General features: G+C 41.1%; 1 protein-coding gene across 12 annotated transcripts in view; it reads right to left on the reverse strand.

Annotated features, from left to right (window-relative positions):
• Positions 1–16,623, reverse strand: part of LOC128700714 (titin) — a 333,838-nt gene that overhangs the window by 184,533 nt on the left and 132,682 nt on the right. For 11 of the 12 annotated variants that reach the window (XM_070097260.1, XM_070097253.1, XM_070097255.1 and 8 more), the window contains 7 exons: positions 16,086–16,178; positions 11,227–11,439; positions 4,138–10,140; positions 3,774–3,999; positions 1,622–2,179; positions 1,113–1,304; positions 527–745 (listed from right to left, as the gene is read on the reverse strand). In XM_070097260.1, coding sequence (XP_069953361.1) covers positions 527–745; positions 1,113–1,304; positions 1,622–2,179; positions 3,774–3,999; positions 4,138–10,140; positions 11,227–11,439; positions 16,086–16,172 — 7,498 coding nt within the window. In that variant the 5' untranslated portion in view covers positions 16,173–16,178. The remainder of the gene's footprint in view (positions 1–526; positions 746–1,112; positions 1,305–1,621; positions 2,180–3,773; positions 4,000–4,137; positions 10,141–11,226; positions 11,440–16,085; positions 16,179–16,623) is intronic. The other variant, XM_070097261.1, reaches the window with a different exon arrangement.

Genomic DNA, 16,623 nt, shown 5'->3' on the forward strand with positions numbered 1-16,623 from the left:
AGTAACCCTTCCTCCTGTATAAATTACTAAATGTAAAAAAGAGAAACTTTGTTTCTTCTTTTCTGGTTCTGTCTCGGTGAGAGATGGTTGTTGTATGTAAAAAAAGAAATTTATAGATAATACAGATTTTTCCTGATTTATCATCTTTATATAATTTTGTTTTTTTTTGGGGAAAATGGGTTTTCAGTTAATTTATAATATATAAAGAGACCTAGTCCCTGGCCCTCCTCCAACCATGGTAGACACAGGCCCTGGGGAAACAGCCTTGCCTTCTTCCCTCTGAATTAACCCATTAACAGGATATAAATGCAGGGCAGGGAATTACTCCCCATCCTTGCCAATTTATATTAAGGTCAGCTTTAATGTACAGTATTAGGTCTGTCGAAAATGATGTGTATAGTTATGGGCTTTCCTAATTGTACAAAAAGGGTCGACTCCATTTCGTAACATTCATATTCTTTCTGGAAAATATATTTATCATTAATATTGTTATTGTCATTGAAAAAGTATTGCTATGAACTTATACCGGTTGTGGTTCTCTCTGACTCTGTGGTAGATGTGGAGGTTATAGGTTGTGGCTTTCTGAGAGCTCGAAGCCCAAAGAGAGGTCTACCAGAGGAGTCCTTAGGCTCATATTCTTCTGTTTTTGGTTCTTCTTCTGGTTCTGAGTGCGGTTGTGGCTCCTCCTGAGGTCTTGGCTCCTGGCTAGTAGGCTCCGTCTGCTCATCCCTGGGAGTGCTCACACCTGTAATGGATAATTTTCTTGAGTCACCTCATTCTCAAAAAAACTTTTATATCTTTACTGTATGTAATTAGCATTTAGCATGTAAGTTGGATTTAATTTAAAGACAGTGGTAGCAGAAAAATCTTCTATTATAAGGCCTTCTTAGGTCTTGGCTTCATCAAGTATATAAGGAATTGAAAGTACAATGCACCATCTTATAAGGAATACGAGCACCTAAGATCACGTCACCCTCCAGGTATACTCCAGGTATATACACATCAATTATCCTTCATTTGAGACAACAGAAATTATTTCTATCGTGAAGTATAATTATCTCTTAACCTTATTGTAATAATCATGTGGATAAGCAAGGTATGTAAATAATTACATGTGGTGGGTGGTGAGCGTCTCTTCAGAGCTCTAAGACCAAAGAGTGGCAAGCCGTTCTCATCTGTTGGTCCAACACCATAAGCGCTGACAATCTTGTCCACATCTGACTGTTCTGTAGTGGGTTTGGATGGAGTGCGGCTTTGTCCCTTCTGATACCTAAGAGGTTCTGAATATGGCTCGTCAGATGGTGCTGAGTAAGCCAGAATAAAACATGTCAATAAGAGAAACATTCCTAATAACAACATATTTATAAATTCGTTCTTCAGATGTGACAATGAAAGTGGTGTAACAGTATTAAAGTAAGAAAAGTTAAAGCATTAGTTTTATATATCTGTAACACCTTGCATACGTAGTAATAAATTTTTTATTAAACACCATATAGTTTATTCCCTCTATACCGAGTAAAATATACAGGTACAGAATATTTCTTCTGTAACATCATGAAGCAGGTATAAAGTGAAGGGAAATGTACACTTATGGAGAGACACAGATAAAAATATTTCTCACCAGTTTTGGTGGGTTGAGTCTGTGTCTTCCCAGGCTTGCTGGGCTCTGGAACTTTAGGTAAAGGTTCAGCTTTCCTTGGTTCCTCCGGCTGAACACTTCGGCCAAACTTCCTGGGTTCCTCAGGCTGAACACTTTGACCAAACCTCCTGGGTTCCTCAGGCTGAGCATTTCGGCCAAACTTCCTGGGTTCCTCAGGCTGAACACTTCGACCAAACTTCCTAGGTTCCTCAGGCTGAACATTTTGACCAAACCTTCTGGGTTCCTCAGGCTGAATATTTCGGCCAAATCTCCTGGGCTCATCAGGTTTGATTTGTCTCTCTGGCTTTTTGGGTTCATCAGGTTCATATTTCTCTGGTTCATCTTCAATATATTTCCTGGGTGATCTAGGCTCTTCTGCTTCTGCAGGCTCTAGTGTTGGTTCCTCTGCAGGCTCAAAGGAATCTCTAGAGGTTTTTCGAGGACGACGGATGCTGGAGGGAGACGTGGCAGGAGACGTAGTGTAGGCTGGCTGGTCCTCCTCTGGTTGCTGAGAGACTGGCAAGGTGTCAGGCTCTTCCACTGTTAAGGTCAACGTAAAGATAATGTTATTACTTGTGACTCTTCATCTCTCCGAATAACGTTAAAAGTTGAAATATTACAAAAATATTGTCCATTCAGTATGAAGCACAGAGCACGGTATAGAGCACTTCATTTACCAACAGTTTTAAATTATACGTACATATTTAAATTACTTTGTTAGTTATATACTGAATATCTCCGTTTTGTAACATAAAAAATACAAATGATAAATACCATGTGTTTGTCTAAATGATATGGTGAAAAGACGTATTTTACAAGAAAATAGGAATGAGAGATGCACAATACAGATAACACAAGTGCTTTACAATAACAAAAAAGCAGGTGTAACTCAGGTATTTAATAATACAAAGGAAGAAGCCATGCATTCAGGCACATGCTTCCATGCATCATGATGCCTACAACCATTACTTGAGTTATGTGCTTGCTAAGTTTCGTCATGCAATCCGGTGTTGTGCATTATTCTCACCATTGTTAGTAATAAATTTTACCCAAAAACACTTGAAGTATAGTGTTTAGTAAAAAAAAAAAAAAAAAAGCAACTACAATAGATAAGGATTAACATAGGACAGGAGAGTCTAGTACCTTTAGTGTGAGATGTTAACTTGCTACCAGTAGTTTATTCATCCTTACAGGAATTATTCAACAGTTAACTTGAAGGGGAAACACAAATATAACAAAACCCTCCAGTCCATATTTGTGAATTATTATTATTATTATAATCAAAAAGAAGCGCTAAGCCCATATTTGTGAAAATATTCTAAAAAGAACAGAGTTCGGCTTTCACTAAATACCTAGACAAACTAGTGCATGCCACCCTGTGTAATCTTAACTAAGTAAATAACCCAGAAATATGTCTTATTTATTTGCAATGTTTTCTTACACTCATACTAAAACCACAGGCATTGCCTTTTGTCCTATTGCAACCAGAGAGTTTCCCTCAACGCTACACTGCAGCTGTTCCTCCATGGTGGTTATGTCGAGCGGTACTCACACTGGAACATTCTGATCTTATGTGCGATTCCCTTTACTCCTACCATGGGGTTGCCGTCTTTATCTCTCACAGGAGATAAGACAAACCCATTCGAGTCAGTGCGTGATTTCTGTCTCTTGTAGGGACGTCCAATATTTACGGGTCCCTTCCTGGCGGAGACACCTGAAGAGGTGAGATCCGCATGGGGGACAGTATGGAAGGTCTTGAAGCTGGAGGTGCTTATGGAAGACAGTTTGTTGGCGTGGGTCAGGATAGACAGCGAAGGGAGTGCTAGTGTGGGCCAAAACTTATGTGTTAAAAAAAGTTAGCGTGAGAAATTATTCTTTATTTGTGTAAAGTGTTCACGTTCTGGAATAAAAAATAGCAACCATCAAGACTTGAGTAAATAGCTGAAGATTCCTTTGGCAACAAAAGCATTTTTTAAAAACCTTCATCTGACACTGAAAAATTAAATAACTCACTGATGGTTAAATAAGCTTAAAATTAGCAAAAATAAGTAAGCTGTTAGAGTGTAAGCACCTTTAGAGACTCCTACAAAATATTGGCTGTACTGTTACCAGATCATTCATTGTGAAAACTTACATTTTGAGAGAGGTTTCCGTGTTGTGTCACAGAGATTTGGTTCCTCTGAATCTTCAGGTTTGGTCGCCCTTTGATCATCAGGACGTCTTGGCTGAGATGAGACGGGAGTGAACTTCTTGGATGGAACGGTGTTTGATGGTGTGGTAGTGCGGCTTCCTGGTCGTTTGGCAATCCTCAACTGCCCTCGAATAATACGTCGCTCTTCATATGTCTCTGCTTTCTCTAACTGTAAATTAATTCTCTATCATACTTATGCAGAATATGCTGTTAAAAATTATGTTATTTAATTTAAGCATTATGGTATAATCTAAGTACTGTAAATCAAAATTTCACAGGAAAAAAATAATTATGGAAAATTACTTACCATATTTTCGAGAATTGTGACATCAAAAATAGTCTCAATGGAAGAGAGGTATTGAGGAAGGCTGTCTCTTGAGACTTCCAAATCTTCTAGCAATTTTTTGTTGCTGCCAGTGCGCTCAATGCGTCGAATTTTGTTTGTATTTATCCCACTGTCTATTGGCTTCCCTGTGATGAACCTAGTAGGGGATCCCTCCTTGGCAAATGGTGCAGGAGATGATTCCTTGCTACGTGGTACGGGGGTTCCTTCTTTGCTGTGAGGCAGTGATGAACGCTCCTTTGAGTAGGGCGAAGGAGATCTCTCTTTCTTTAGTGGCTCTTGTTTCGTTGATTCCCTACGTACCTCAGTTGTGTTAGTCTGGCTGGTTGTTGCCATGGCATTCATCACAAGCTTACTGGATGTCATCCTGACTTCTTCTTCTACTGGTTCTGGGATAGCTTTTTCCACAGGTTCATCCCCATCACTCTCACCTAGCGGGTGGAAATATTTGGGCACTATAACTGGTTCCTTGGCAGGCTTTCGTTCCTCTGGTTGCTTAGGTTTATCATCTTTCTTGACTGAGGATTTAAGTAAAGGCTTCCTTATGGGTGATGGAATGTGTTCTTGTTTTGGCTGTTCAAACAAAGACCTCTTAGAGAATACGGATTCTTTGATTTCATACGAAGGTTTTCGTGTTGGTTTAATGTCTTTTTTGGCGTCAGGTTGAGAAATTTTGACATTAAAGACAGACCTTCTAGCTGCAACATCCGATGTGGTAATATTTTTCTCATTCTTCTCTGTAATTATCTGAGAAATAACAGGCTTTTCAAAATCAGTTCGCTTCTTAAATATTTCTTCTGTCTTCCTTGGTGGCTGTTTATCATCTTCAGGAGCTTCTTGGGTCGGCAATATTACCTCCTTCGTTATTTCTTCAGTAATACTATTTTCCTTCCCTTCACTGTCACTTGAAGAATAAATTTCTTCATCGGGAAGTTTTTCCAATGGCTTTCCTCCCTTTGGCTTTTTAACAATTTCTTCACTCGGTTTTTGCTCAAATGGTTTTCTTCTTTCAACTTTCTTGTCATCATCAGGCTTCACAGTGGATGGCTTAGTTTCACTTGGCTTCTTTTCAAACGAGCTTCGTTTCTCTATCAACCACGGTCTATCTCTTGGTTTTCTTGTCTCTGGCTGTTTCTTCCTTGGTACCTCACTATCCTTAAGAGGAAGAGACTTGTCACTTGGACGACTTTCCAATGGCTTCGTCTTCCTTGGCTTACTGACATCTTCTCTTGTAGGCGAAGGTTCTTGCTGGGGTTTCCTGCTGCTCTTCACTGTTTTTTTGTCTTCGAGCTCTGTATCAGATGGCTCTTCATAATATTCAGGTTGTTCTTCAGGGGCAGAATCAGATGCCTCTTCTTGAGAATCAATAGCAGGATGCTCAGATGGTTCTCGGACAATTGAGGGTCTATGGATGGTATGGTATGGTAAGTCTGGCTCACAAGACACATCTTCAATTTCAGGACCAAGTTCGTCATCTACAGGAAGTCTTTTCATATCCTCTCTCATTGGAGTTTCAGGAAGTGTAACCACAGGGTCTCTTGACTCTGGAACAGACAGAGTTGACTTTGGTTTCTCCCTTTGTTCAGAATCTGGAGATCTACCCTTGGGAGCCCTCTCAGAAGATTTTGTTGGACTTTTCCTGTCAGGAGTCCTAGAGGGCAATGATTTGGTTGGCTCCCGCTTGTCAGGTGACCTTGCTGTTGGTGATTTTTTAGGAGTCTGCGAGAGCTTCGTTGGCCGTACACCTGACTTTTCTGGTTCACTGGATTTCTCAATTGGCCTTCTGGTCCTTGGAGTCCTGTCTTCAGGCCTCTTGTTAATGTCTCCATTCATCCTTGGCTCTGTTGGTACACGTCTGACATCACCATTCATTCTTGGTTTTCCTTCAGGAGAAGTAGTCTTTTTGACTGTTGGAACAGTTGATCGTGGCTTTTTCTGCGTTCTGGTTGGGCTTACAGGTTCTTTTTCATTTGCTTCCCTGTGTGTTTTACAGAAATTGCGACCAGTTGGAGTTACATCCCTAGGAGTGGACACCCCTGATCTGTTGGGGGAGCGGCCACGATGAGGAGAGCTGGGAACTCGCTGTGGAGAAGTAGTGGATTTTGGGACACGTTTTGTAGATTCTTTGGGTGTAATTGGTTCCCTTGGGGCAGGGACACGCCTAGTGGGCGAGTCTTCCTTTGAAGGCACTTTTCTGGAAGTGGCAGGAACTCTACGTGATGGTTCATCAGCCTCGGGCTTCTTCCTAGGACTCGTCTCACGCTTTTTTCTTGGTTCTTCTATCTTTCTGGGTTTCTCTATTGTTTTTCTCGAGGCTGTGGGAGATTTCTTTGATGGTGCAGGCTTCTGCAGTGGCTCTGCAGGCTCCTCTTCTGATGGTGAATATACCTCTTCATCTGGCTCTACTTCATCAGGAGACATTTCCTCCTCTGGCTCTTCTATATCTTCAGGCTCAAGTTGATCTTGTTTGTAGCGCCACTTTTCCTCTTCTTCAAGCTTTGCTATTTCTGTATCTAGATCTTTAATGTCCACATCCTTAGTTTCAACAGAGATGTCCGGTTTTTCCTGTAGGTCTTTCTTGGTTTGGTACGTTAATTTATGCGTCTCCACATCTTCAACAGTCGCCTGATCTTTCTCGATGCGGAGTTTTACTTCAATTGATGCCTTATCATCTGAAAATGCAGGCAGTAAATCTCTCTTTGCTGCATCTTTGTCAGGTTCACGTGGTCGGTCTTTGGGTTCCAATTTTCTAGGAGTTGACTTGGGAATTGGTGAACTTCCACCTGCAGTCTTAGCTGCATCTTCAAAGAATTTCTTTTTATTCAAGGTGTTTAAACGGTCAGGCTTGCTTGGTTTGTCTGCTGACTCTGTCTTTTTACTGGAAGTTGGAACAAATCTATTCTTTAATGCTGAAACAGAACCATAAGGAACATCATCCTGATCATCCTCTGGCTCCTCAGTAGTGCTAGGTTTCTTGTTTTCACGTTTGGTTGTTTTACTGGGAGCAATGTTTGCAACTAATGTGGATTTCATTATTGTTTTTGGAATTTCTTTTTCTCCTTCCTCAGTCAAAACAACATCCTTAGTATGAACCCTCTTTGTTATGTTGTATTTCTCTCCCGATGTTTTACTCTGCCGGGTTTCAATAATAACGCTGATGGGCTCCCCATCGTCACCAATTTCCTCTTTCCTACGAGTGTAAACAACTTCATCATCAAGTGAAGGAAAGAAGCCAACTTCCTCATCGTCATTTCCTCCCTCATGCTTAATGACAACATAGCTCGTTTCTCGCTCAGGAACCAGGACTGGGGTGGACCGAATCACGGTCTTTGTGGTGTACTCTGTGCCATCCACACGCCTTCTGATCTCCACTACACTCTTAACAATGGTGCCGTCCTCTTCCTCATATTCATTCTCCTCACAGCTTACCACCATGTCATCTGGACTTCCTAACTGAACAAATTCCTCAGGTTTCCGTGGACTTTCATTACCTCTATACTTTATGTGAACTTGTGGACCAAATTTGGATGTTTTTTCTGTTCGTTCTACTGTGTATTGCACACCATCTGAACGTCTGCGTCTTTCAATGACAGTCTTGATGATGTAGCCATCTTCAGTCTCTTTTTCATCAACAGACTGGTCCACAAGTTCATCATCTTCAGTTCCGACAAACGTTACAGGGGCTGGCGAACTGAAAGTCCTGTGAATATTGTGTGTAGTGTATACTGATCCATCAGGCCTCTGGTATCGCTGAATAACAGTTTTGACCACAGTCCCATCATCTGTTTCTTCTTCAGTAACATTCTCATCTAATATCTCATCTTCTGATGACCTTGGATGGTGAGTTGGCTGCTGATATGTTTTGGACATTCTGCGAAGCGTGTACTGAAGACCAGACACACTGCTGCGTCGGCGTTCTGTCACGGCTTTGTAATGTGTGCCATCGTTAAGCGTTTTTTCCTTTACTTCCTCCTGCAGCACTTCGTCATCTAAGCTAGCCACTTGTAGCACTGGTTCTGGCATCTTGGGAATCCTCATGATGCGGTGACGTAAGTATTCAGTGCCATCCTTAGCACGCCTTCGTTCAATAATAGTTTTCACCGTTGAACCATCTTCTTTAACATCTTCTTTTACATCTTCATTAATAAGCTCGTCATCAGCACTGACAGCGATGTTAGAAGAGCCTGGACCACCAACAGGTATTTTCTTCACATCGTCTTCTGTACCATGGAAAGTGCGAAGCACATATTCAAATGAGTAAGTTGACCCATCTTTCCTCCGGCGGGTTTCTGTGACCACTTTTACAGTGACACCATTATCATCTGTCTCCTCCTTCTCTTTCTTATTAATCACTTCGTCATCATTTTGCATGATGGGTAAACCCTTCTGCAGATCTACTCCTGAGAGCGTCATCCTACGTGATCTGAAAACCTGTCTATGGGTGTATTCCTCACCCGTTTTGGTACGACGGGTCTCGATCACAGTACGAATGATCGATCCATCATCCTTTTTCTCTTCTGTCTCTTTGGTGTCGATCACTTCGTCATCGTCTGATGGAGTGATCTGGGTGCTCTTGACTTTAGAAGTTTTGTAAACCTTTTTGGTAGTGTATTCCATACCATTAGGTTTGCGCCTCGTCTCGGTAATAGTCTGGATTGTAATTCCGTTCTCATCAGTTTCTTCAGTTTCATCAGTGGATATAAGTTCATCCTCTTCATTATAAGCAACGTCTTCAGGATGATCATAATCAAAGATCTTGGAAGTCTTTAAGATGTTCTTAGTAGTATAGGTAATACCATCGGGTCTGCGCCGGGTTTCAGTGATGATTTTTATCTTGTTACCTTCCTTGTCTTCCTCCTCAGCAACGTCTCGCTCTAACACTTCATGGTCTGGATTTCCAATAAGAATTTCGTCAATTTCGCTCTCAGTATTGACAACTTTCGTTGACCTGGCCACACGACGAGCAGTACATTCGGTACCATCTTTCTTGCGACGTGTCTGCACCAGCATCTTCACAATGTTGCCAGAGTCATCCACACAGTCCTCCTCTTCTTCCATGATTATCTCATCATCATCATCACTGACACTTGCCTTAAGGTAAGAATCTAGTTTGTCTAACTCAGACATGATAGACGTTTCCATTTTGGACTCTATTTCTGCCAGCTTTGATTTTTTTGAAGGTACACCCTTGTTGCTTGTCCTTGTAGGAGACTTGGCAGGTGAGGTAGGAGCTTCCTTCTGAGCACCCGTTCTTCGTGGCATTTGGCTTCTAGATGAACTTTCTCCTGGAGTGTGTTTTGTGGGAGATGTTGGGGATGTCTTTTCTCCACCAGTACGTTTAACTGAGCTCAGATCTAACTCTTTGGAAGTCTTCCTCTCACTAACTCTCCGAGATGATGATTCTTTACGAACCGGTATTTCTGATTGTCTGGACCTTGTTGTTCTTGTTGATGTCTTTTCTTCCTTTGAAGTTTTTCTGGAGGAGGATGTTTTAGAGGTGGATGTTTGCATAGCTTGTAGCACATTTTCACTGTCAGCCTTGAGTGCTACCTCGTCATCTGAAATAAGGCGGCCTTCATTGGCAGAAGTTTCATCCTCAGCAGAAGATCTGCGTTCTCTCATGATGCGCGTGGGAGATACAGAGTCTCGAACTTCCTTATTCTTCATAGAGAGATAACCTCCACCGGCCAGAGCATTAGACTGAATAGAGTAAGTATTCTTTGTGATGGAAACAACAGCTTCTCCCTCGCTGTTGGCCTCGCTGTCTGACAGCTCACCCATGATACGCTGGAACCTGGTGGCTCGATCCTCACTAGCTTTGCGAATACGTTCTTCTATGATGTCATCTGGCTGGAGGCCCTCGAGGGAGACGGTGTCCACCCCACGCATTGTAAGTCCACCAAGACGAACGTTCTGTGTCGATATGGATTCAGTCACGGCAGAGTCCCCATCCACGTGCATTGTCACCTGTGTTAGAATATTCTTAAAGTTGCAAATCTAGCATTACAAGAAAAGCCAAATGTTACATTTAATTTTGTATTCATTAAAAACATGACAGTGCTGAATAAATTGTTTCTGTCCATGCCAAATTATGGCGGTGGTGTATTGGCGTTTGGAAAAATGAGAAAAGTTCTCCTAACGGGGGTATTAGTTATGTGATGGTCCTTTACATGGAACTTTCGGTCCTACGAGTGTGACTTCAGTTAGCTTACCCGTCAACCCCATGAAAACTTAAATAATAATACAATGTACGATGCCATGTTTAAGTTTCTCCTCACCAATCAGAAAATAAAAGATAATTTTTTTTGCAACATTATATTAAGAGTATAAAAAATAATGAATTTTAAGATTTCTGATTCTAATGTATAGCACATTAAAGTATGAATACTGTTAAGTGGATGGAATGTTCATGAGATGATCTAACATGTTTAACTAAGGACATAAGGAGACTGAGTTCTAGCTCTTGGGCCCTTCTTTATCCCCATTCCTTCTTCCTGAGACATGGCAGCTCTGGCTGACCGATCTCAACACTAGGAAATCTACCCTTTGTGACGGACTGTAACAAACAAATGTGACTAGTTTTTCCCCCACTCTAACTGTCATGTACAATAGGGTTTAAATGTATTTGGTTATCCTAGTTTCAATTTTGCATGATTTACTACATAAAACTATTTTAAAAAGTTTCAAAATTTGAACAAGGCCTCAATAATTTTTTTACTGATGTACATAATTATGGTAAATTAAAAAAAAAAGATCTACATGAGCAAAATGCTATGTATAGTATATGGGTGATAAGAGAAATAAACAGTGAAAAGATCTGTATTTATTTTATGAGAAGTATTAAACTCGTTAGGACCATTCAGATACCTTACCTGTGGACTACTCAGGATCAAATGAACAGTGACACACAAAAAACGAGAGAAAGGGATACTAGGACACAATGGAAGTTTGAATCTCAGCAAGGTACTAGACCTTATATCCTGGCAGACGAGACTGGAGAATATAGTGACCCAGCTACAGCTACGGATACTGAGAGAGATGTCAGTGTGTTACCTGTATGTTAGAGGAGCGTCGGGTACTGTCACTCCCTCCCTCGACGGTGATGGTTGTCTCTGAACACTCTGTGACGCCTCCGTCATCAGTGACGTTAAGGGTGCCCAAGCTCTCCTCGTCATTCTGCATCATCTCCCTCAGACGCTGCTCCCTCAACTTGTACATCCTGGCCCTGATCCGCCGACGCTCCCCGAAGTCCTCCGCTTGCTGCCACTGCCAACACAATACTTGACTCAGCATCCTGGCTTCATGCAGATACATTCTACCCTCACGAGATGCATCACAAGTGACACTACCTCTACCATTAAAACATACATCTAAAGCGATATTCACTCTACCACAAGATACGTCCAAAGCACGTTCTACCGGCTAATACACATCCATTAAAACACATTTTATCTCATGCCTAAAGACCGCTGTTAAATGAGTGACGTTGAATGTATTTCCTCCGTTGGGTCACCCTACCTTGGTGGGAAACATCCAGTGTGCTCTAAACCTATTTCATGTATAACAACGAATAAACAAAGTGACATGATATGTTTAAGTCAGTTATCCTATGTTTACTAATGCTACAAGGACAAGCCTATCATAGCACAATGTTTCGTGCTTTACTGCTGTACAAATATTTCAGTAATTTACCCAGTAGGTTTACCATTATGTGGCAAACTGCAAGGTTCTTACCGAAAAAACGCTGGAGTGACTGAAGTGTAAATTGTCTGTGTAAGTTGTCTGTGTAAGTTTGTCTGTGTAAATTGTCTGTGTAAGTTGTCTGTAAGTTGTCTGTGTAAGTTTGTCTGTGTAAGTTGTCTGTGTAAGTTGTCTGTGTAAGTTGTCTGTGTAAGTTGTCTGTGTAAGTTGTCTGTGTAAGTTGTCTGTGTAAGTTTGTCTGTGTAAGTTGTCTGTGTAAGTTGTCTGTATAAGTTTGTCTGTGTAAGTTGTCTGTGTAAGTTGTCTGTGTAAGCTGTCTGTGTAAGCTTGTCTGTGTAAGTTGTCTGTGTAAGCTGTCTGTGTAAGTTTGTCTGTGTAAGTTGTCTGTGTAAGCTGTCTGTGTAAGTTTGTCTGTGTAAGTTGTCTGTGTAAGTTTGTCTGTGTAAGTTGTCTGTGTAAGTTGTCTGTGTAATTTGTCTGTGTAAATTGTCTGTGTAAGTTTGTCTGTGTAAGTTGTATGTGTAAGTTGTCTGTGTAAGTTGTCTGTGTAAGTTGTCTGTGTAAGTTTGTCTGTGTAAGTTGTCTGTGTAAGTTGTCTGTGTAAGTTGTCTGTTAAGTTGTCTGTTAAGTTGTCTGTTAAGTTGTCTGTGTAAGTTTGTGTAAGTTGTCTGTGTAAGTTGTCGGTGTAAATTTGTCTGTGTAAGTTGTCTGTGTAAGTTGTCTGTGTAAGTTGTCTGTTGTCTGTTAAGTTGTCTGTTAAGTTGTCTGTGTAAGTTTGTCTGTGTAAGTTTGTCTGTGTAAGTTTGTCTGTGTAAGTTGTCTGTGTAAGTTGTCTGTGTAAGTTGTCTGTGTAAGTTGTCTGTGTAAGTTGTGTGTAAGTTGTGTGTAAGTTGTCTGTGTAAGTTGTCTGTGTAAGTTGTCTGTGTAAGTTGTGTGTAAGTTGTGTGTAAGTTGTTTGTGTAAGTTGTCTGTGTAAGTTGTGTGTAAGTTGTGTGTAAGTTGTCTGTGTAAGTTGTCTGTGTAAGTTGTGTGTAAGTTGTGTGTAAGTTGTTTGTGTAAGTTGTCTGTGTAAGCTGTTTGTGTAAGTTGTTTGTGTAAGTTGTTTGTGTAAGTTGTTTGTGTAAGTTGTTTGTGTAAGTTGTTTGTGTAAGTTGTTTGTGTAAGTTGTTTGTGTAAGTTGTTTGTGTAAGTTGTTTGTGTAAGTTGTTTGTGTAAGTTGTTTGTGTAAGTTGTTTGTGTAAGTTGTTTGTGTAAGTTGTTTGTGTAAGTTGTTTGTGTAAGTTGTTTGTGTAAGTTGTTTGTGTAAGTTGTTTGTGTAAGTTGTTTGTGTAAGTTGTTTGTGTAAGTTGTTTGTGTAAGTTGTTTGTGTAAGTGCTCAAAATCTGAAGTTCAACTTTGTCCAAAAATACTCAAAGACATGCAAAAATTCTTAAATGTATATAACAAGTGTTCTACCATATGAAAACATATTTCAAACTTAGAAAATCTGTACGAGTGGAGAGAGAGAGAGAGAGAGAGAGAGAGAGAGAGAGAGAGAGAGAGAGAGAGAGAGAGAGAGAGAGAGAGAGAGAGAGAGAGAGTATGAGTGGAGTGAGTGCACATGTGAGTATGGGTAGTACAATTTGTGGTTATGGGTGGTGAGTAAAGGAGTTTATAAATGACAAGTGATTCGTAATGTTAAGTATGAGTGTAGGTATTATGAATAACTTTGAGAAACAAGGTGACGCGGCTAACATATAAAGGTCATCTTAATTACCATTAACATATAATTCACCTGCCTCGTACTAACTCATTAAAAGTGAAATATACAGGTCACACTGGGTCAGAAATGTTAAATGTTAATCTCAAGGGACAAAAAAACAGTACAACTGACATAATAAAACTGAATATTATTGCTGATAAATTTCATTTTTGTCTATCCTCCAACAGAGATTGATAGCGCGTTCAACTCACACACTGAGGTCCGTGGTTCGATCTCCGGTACGGGTGGTAACATTACGAAGTGTTTCCTTAAGACACCTGCTATTCCTGTTCACCTAGCAGTAAAATAGGTACCTGGGTGTTAGTCGACTGGTGTGGATCGCATCCTGGGGACAAAACTGACCATTTTTTTCCGAAATGTTCTGCCTAACAAGAGACTTTCTGTATAGCAGGACAGATGTAGGTACCTATACAAGTTATAGATACTTGTAGAAATAAAGACTATTATTATTATTATTATTATTATTATTATTATTATTATTATTATTATGATGATGATGATCCATTTCGTAATCACTAACAGTAACGTTACGTTTCTTATTTCTCTCTTCCTGTTTACTACAACCTGTTTCACTGTTCTATCCTACCCAATCCTTCCTCTCCTTATTCTTGGTATCCCTCTTATGGTGCAGTCATAAAAAATAGAACAATGAACAGACATAACACAGACATAAGAACAAACTGCTTGTTAATACATACCGGACAGTATAACATACGTAATTCATTCATTATATACAAGCTTTCAAGTGTATGGTGCATGAGCTAACTATTTTGCTGTTAATATTTTATATATTTCACTCAAGTGCATAATTTTCCTTGTATAATATTTACAAATATATTCTATTAGTGAAGTTAATTTACCTAAAGCGGTTTAAGAATTGTGTGTGTACTAACTCGTTCATGCTAACATAGTGTAGCAGCATAACCTGGGCAACACCACATGATCCAACACTTTTAATGACTGACTTACCTTAGCCGTCAGAATATTAAATGACACACACACACACACACACACACACACACACACACACACACACACACACACACACACACACACACACACACACGACATATAAAATACTGCGCGGAATAGACAAGGTGGACAAAGACGGGATGTTCCAGAGATGGGACACAGACACATGAGGTCACAATTGGAAGTTGAAGACTCAGATGAATCAAAGGGATGTTAGGAAGTATTTCTTCAGTCATAGAGTAGTCAGGCCGTGGAATAGCTTAGAAAGGGATGTAGTGGAGGCAGGAACCATACATAGTTTTAAGGCGAGGTATGATAGAGCTCATGGGGCAGGGAGAGAGAGGACCTAGTAGCAATCAGCGAAGAGGCGGGGCCAGGAGCTGTGACTCGACCCCTGCAACCACAAATAGGTGAGTGCAAATAGGTGAGTACACACACAGGTCTCTGTAAGAAACATGGATGCGTGCGTGTGCGTGCGTTTGTAAGTACATATACGAGTATGATCAATATACATATGTAAAAAACACAGGTATATATATAAGTCGACATGCATGTGTGGATACATTCATCATTTTGCATGCTTGTGTTTGTAAGATACAAGAGGCTCGGAAGAACGTGTCAGTACATATTAAAACGTGCAGGCATGCATAAGCTGGTTGTTTGTGAGTCACATAGACGGGGCAAGGAGCTAGAGACCAACCGTAAGGACCAAGTCTGGGTATGTACCGTCATGTGTGTGGGTGATTTCACTCAGGTGTGTTAACCAAGGTTGTGCCAGGGTGCTACCCTTCAACCAACCACCATTCACATGGTCCAAACATTACGATCTTCTAGCACTGCTTTTTTTTTTTTTGCAGGTTAGATTGGGTTAGCTTTTGGTGGTGTGACTCATAGCCAGACCAGGTCCAGACGGTTTGTGTCCAGTCTGTTTCAGGACACGATGGGGTGAAGTAGGGAAAGGTGATGGGGAGAGTAGGGGGAAGGTGATAAAGAGAGGACTAAAACACATGAGAACCATTAGGGTCTCATTAAACAGGGACTTTTATCAATTAAATATGGAGAAATGAGAAGAGAGTCTTTTATAGGAGAGCGATGCCCACAAGTGAAAGTAGGTCAGGCCTCTTAGATGGACCTGAGATTTAGCATTCAAGTTGAATTGGTACGGAGAATACTAGATTATACAATTCGTCTGCTAAATCTTTGACCCATCTTAAAGAGCCTCATCTACTTCCACTAGTGGCCCCGCCCACATGTGACCACGTCTACCACTGCTGCATCACTCTACTATAAAAGTCTCCTATCTAAATTCCTGTGTATTAGATTGATAAAACTCTGATGGACTAGAAGTCTCTTGGTAAAGATACCCAGGTGTTACACATGTGTCTTTTTAGCTTGTCGGTATTGTACACCTTTGATATACAGAGAGTAGGGGAAGACAACGGGAACAGAGTAGAGGAAGGTGATGGGGAAGACTCACCATTATCCTGAGTCGCTCCTCATCAGTGATAGCGTCGAGGTCGGCCATGGCGGTGGTGGCCCCATAGGGCGCCGCCACCGAACTCATCCCAGCCTGCAGGAGACACACACCTCAGCTCACCTCACCACTACTGAGACACCTCAGCTCACCACACCACTGCTGAGACACACCTCAGCTCACCACTGCTGAGACACACCTCAGCTCACCACTGCTGAGACACACCTCAGCTCACCACTGCTGAGACACACCTCAGCTCACCACTGCTGAGACACCTCAGCTCACCACTGCTGAGACACACCTCAGTTCACCACACCACTGCTGAGACACACCTCAGCTCACTACTACTCATCACTCTCGTCTGATTTACAAGGGTGTGCACAAAAGCAGAAGCCTTAACACAGTAATATCAGTCTGCTCTGGTCACTAGTCCAGGCGAAAGTGCCTCTAACAACAGTCATTGTTTACACTCGTCGTCCAGTCAACATTCCACTCTGCTGCCAGGTTCCAGTCCCATGTTTACTTCATATACAAATTTTAT

This window comes from Cherax quadricarinatus, chromosome 56 (genome assembly GCF_038502225.1).
Source record: "Cherax quadricarinatus isolate ZL_2023a chromosome 56, ASM3850222v1, whole genome shotgun sequence".
NCBI lineage: Eukaryota > Metazoa > Arthropoda > Malacostraca > Decapoda > Parastacidae > Cherax > Cherax quadricarinatus.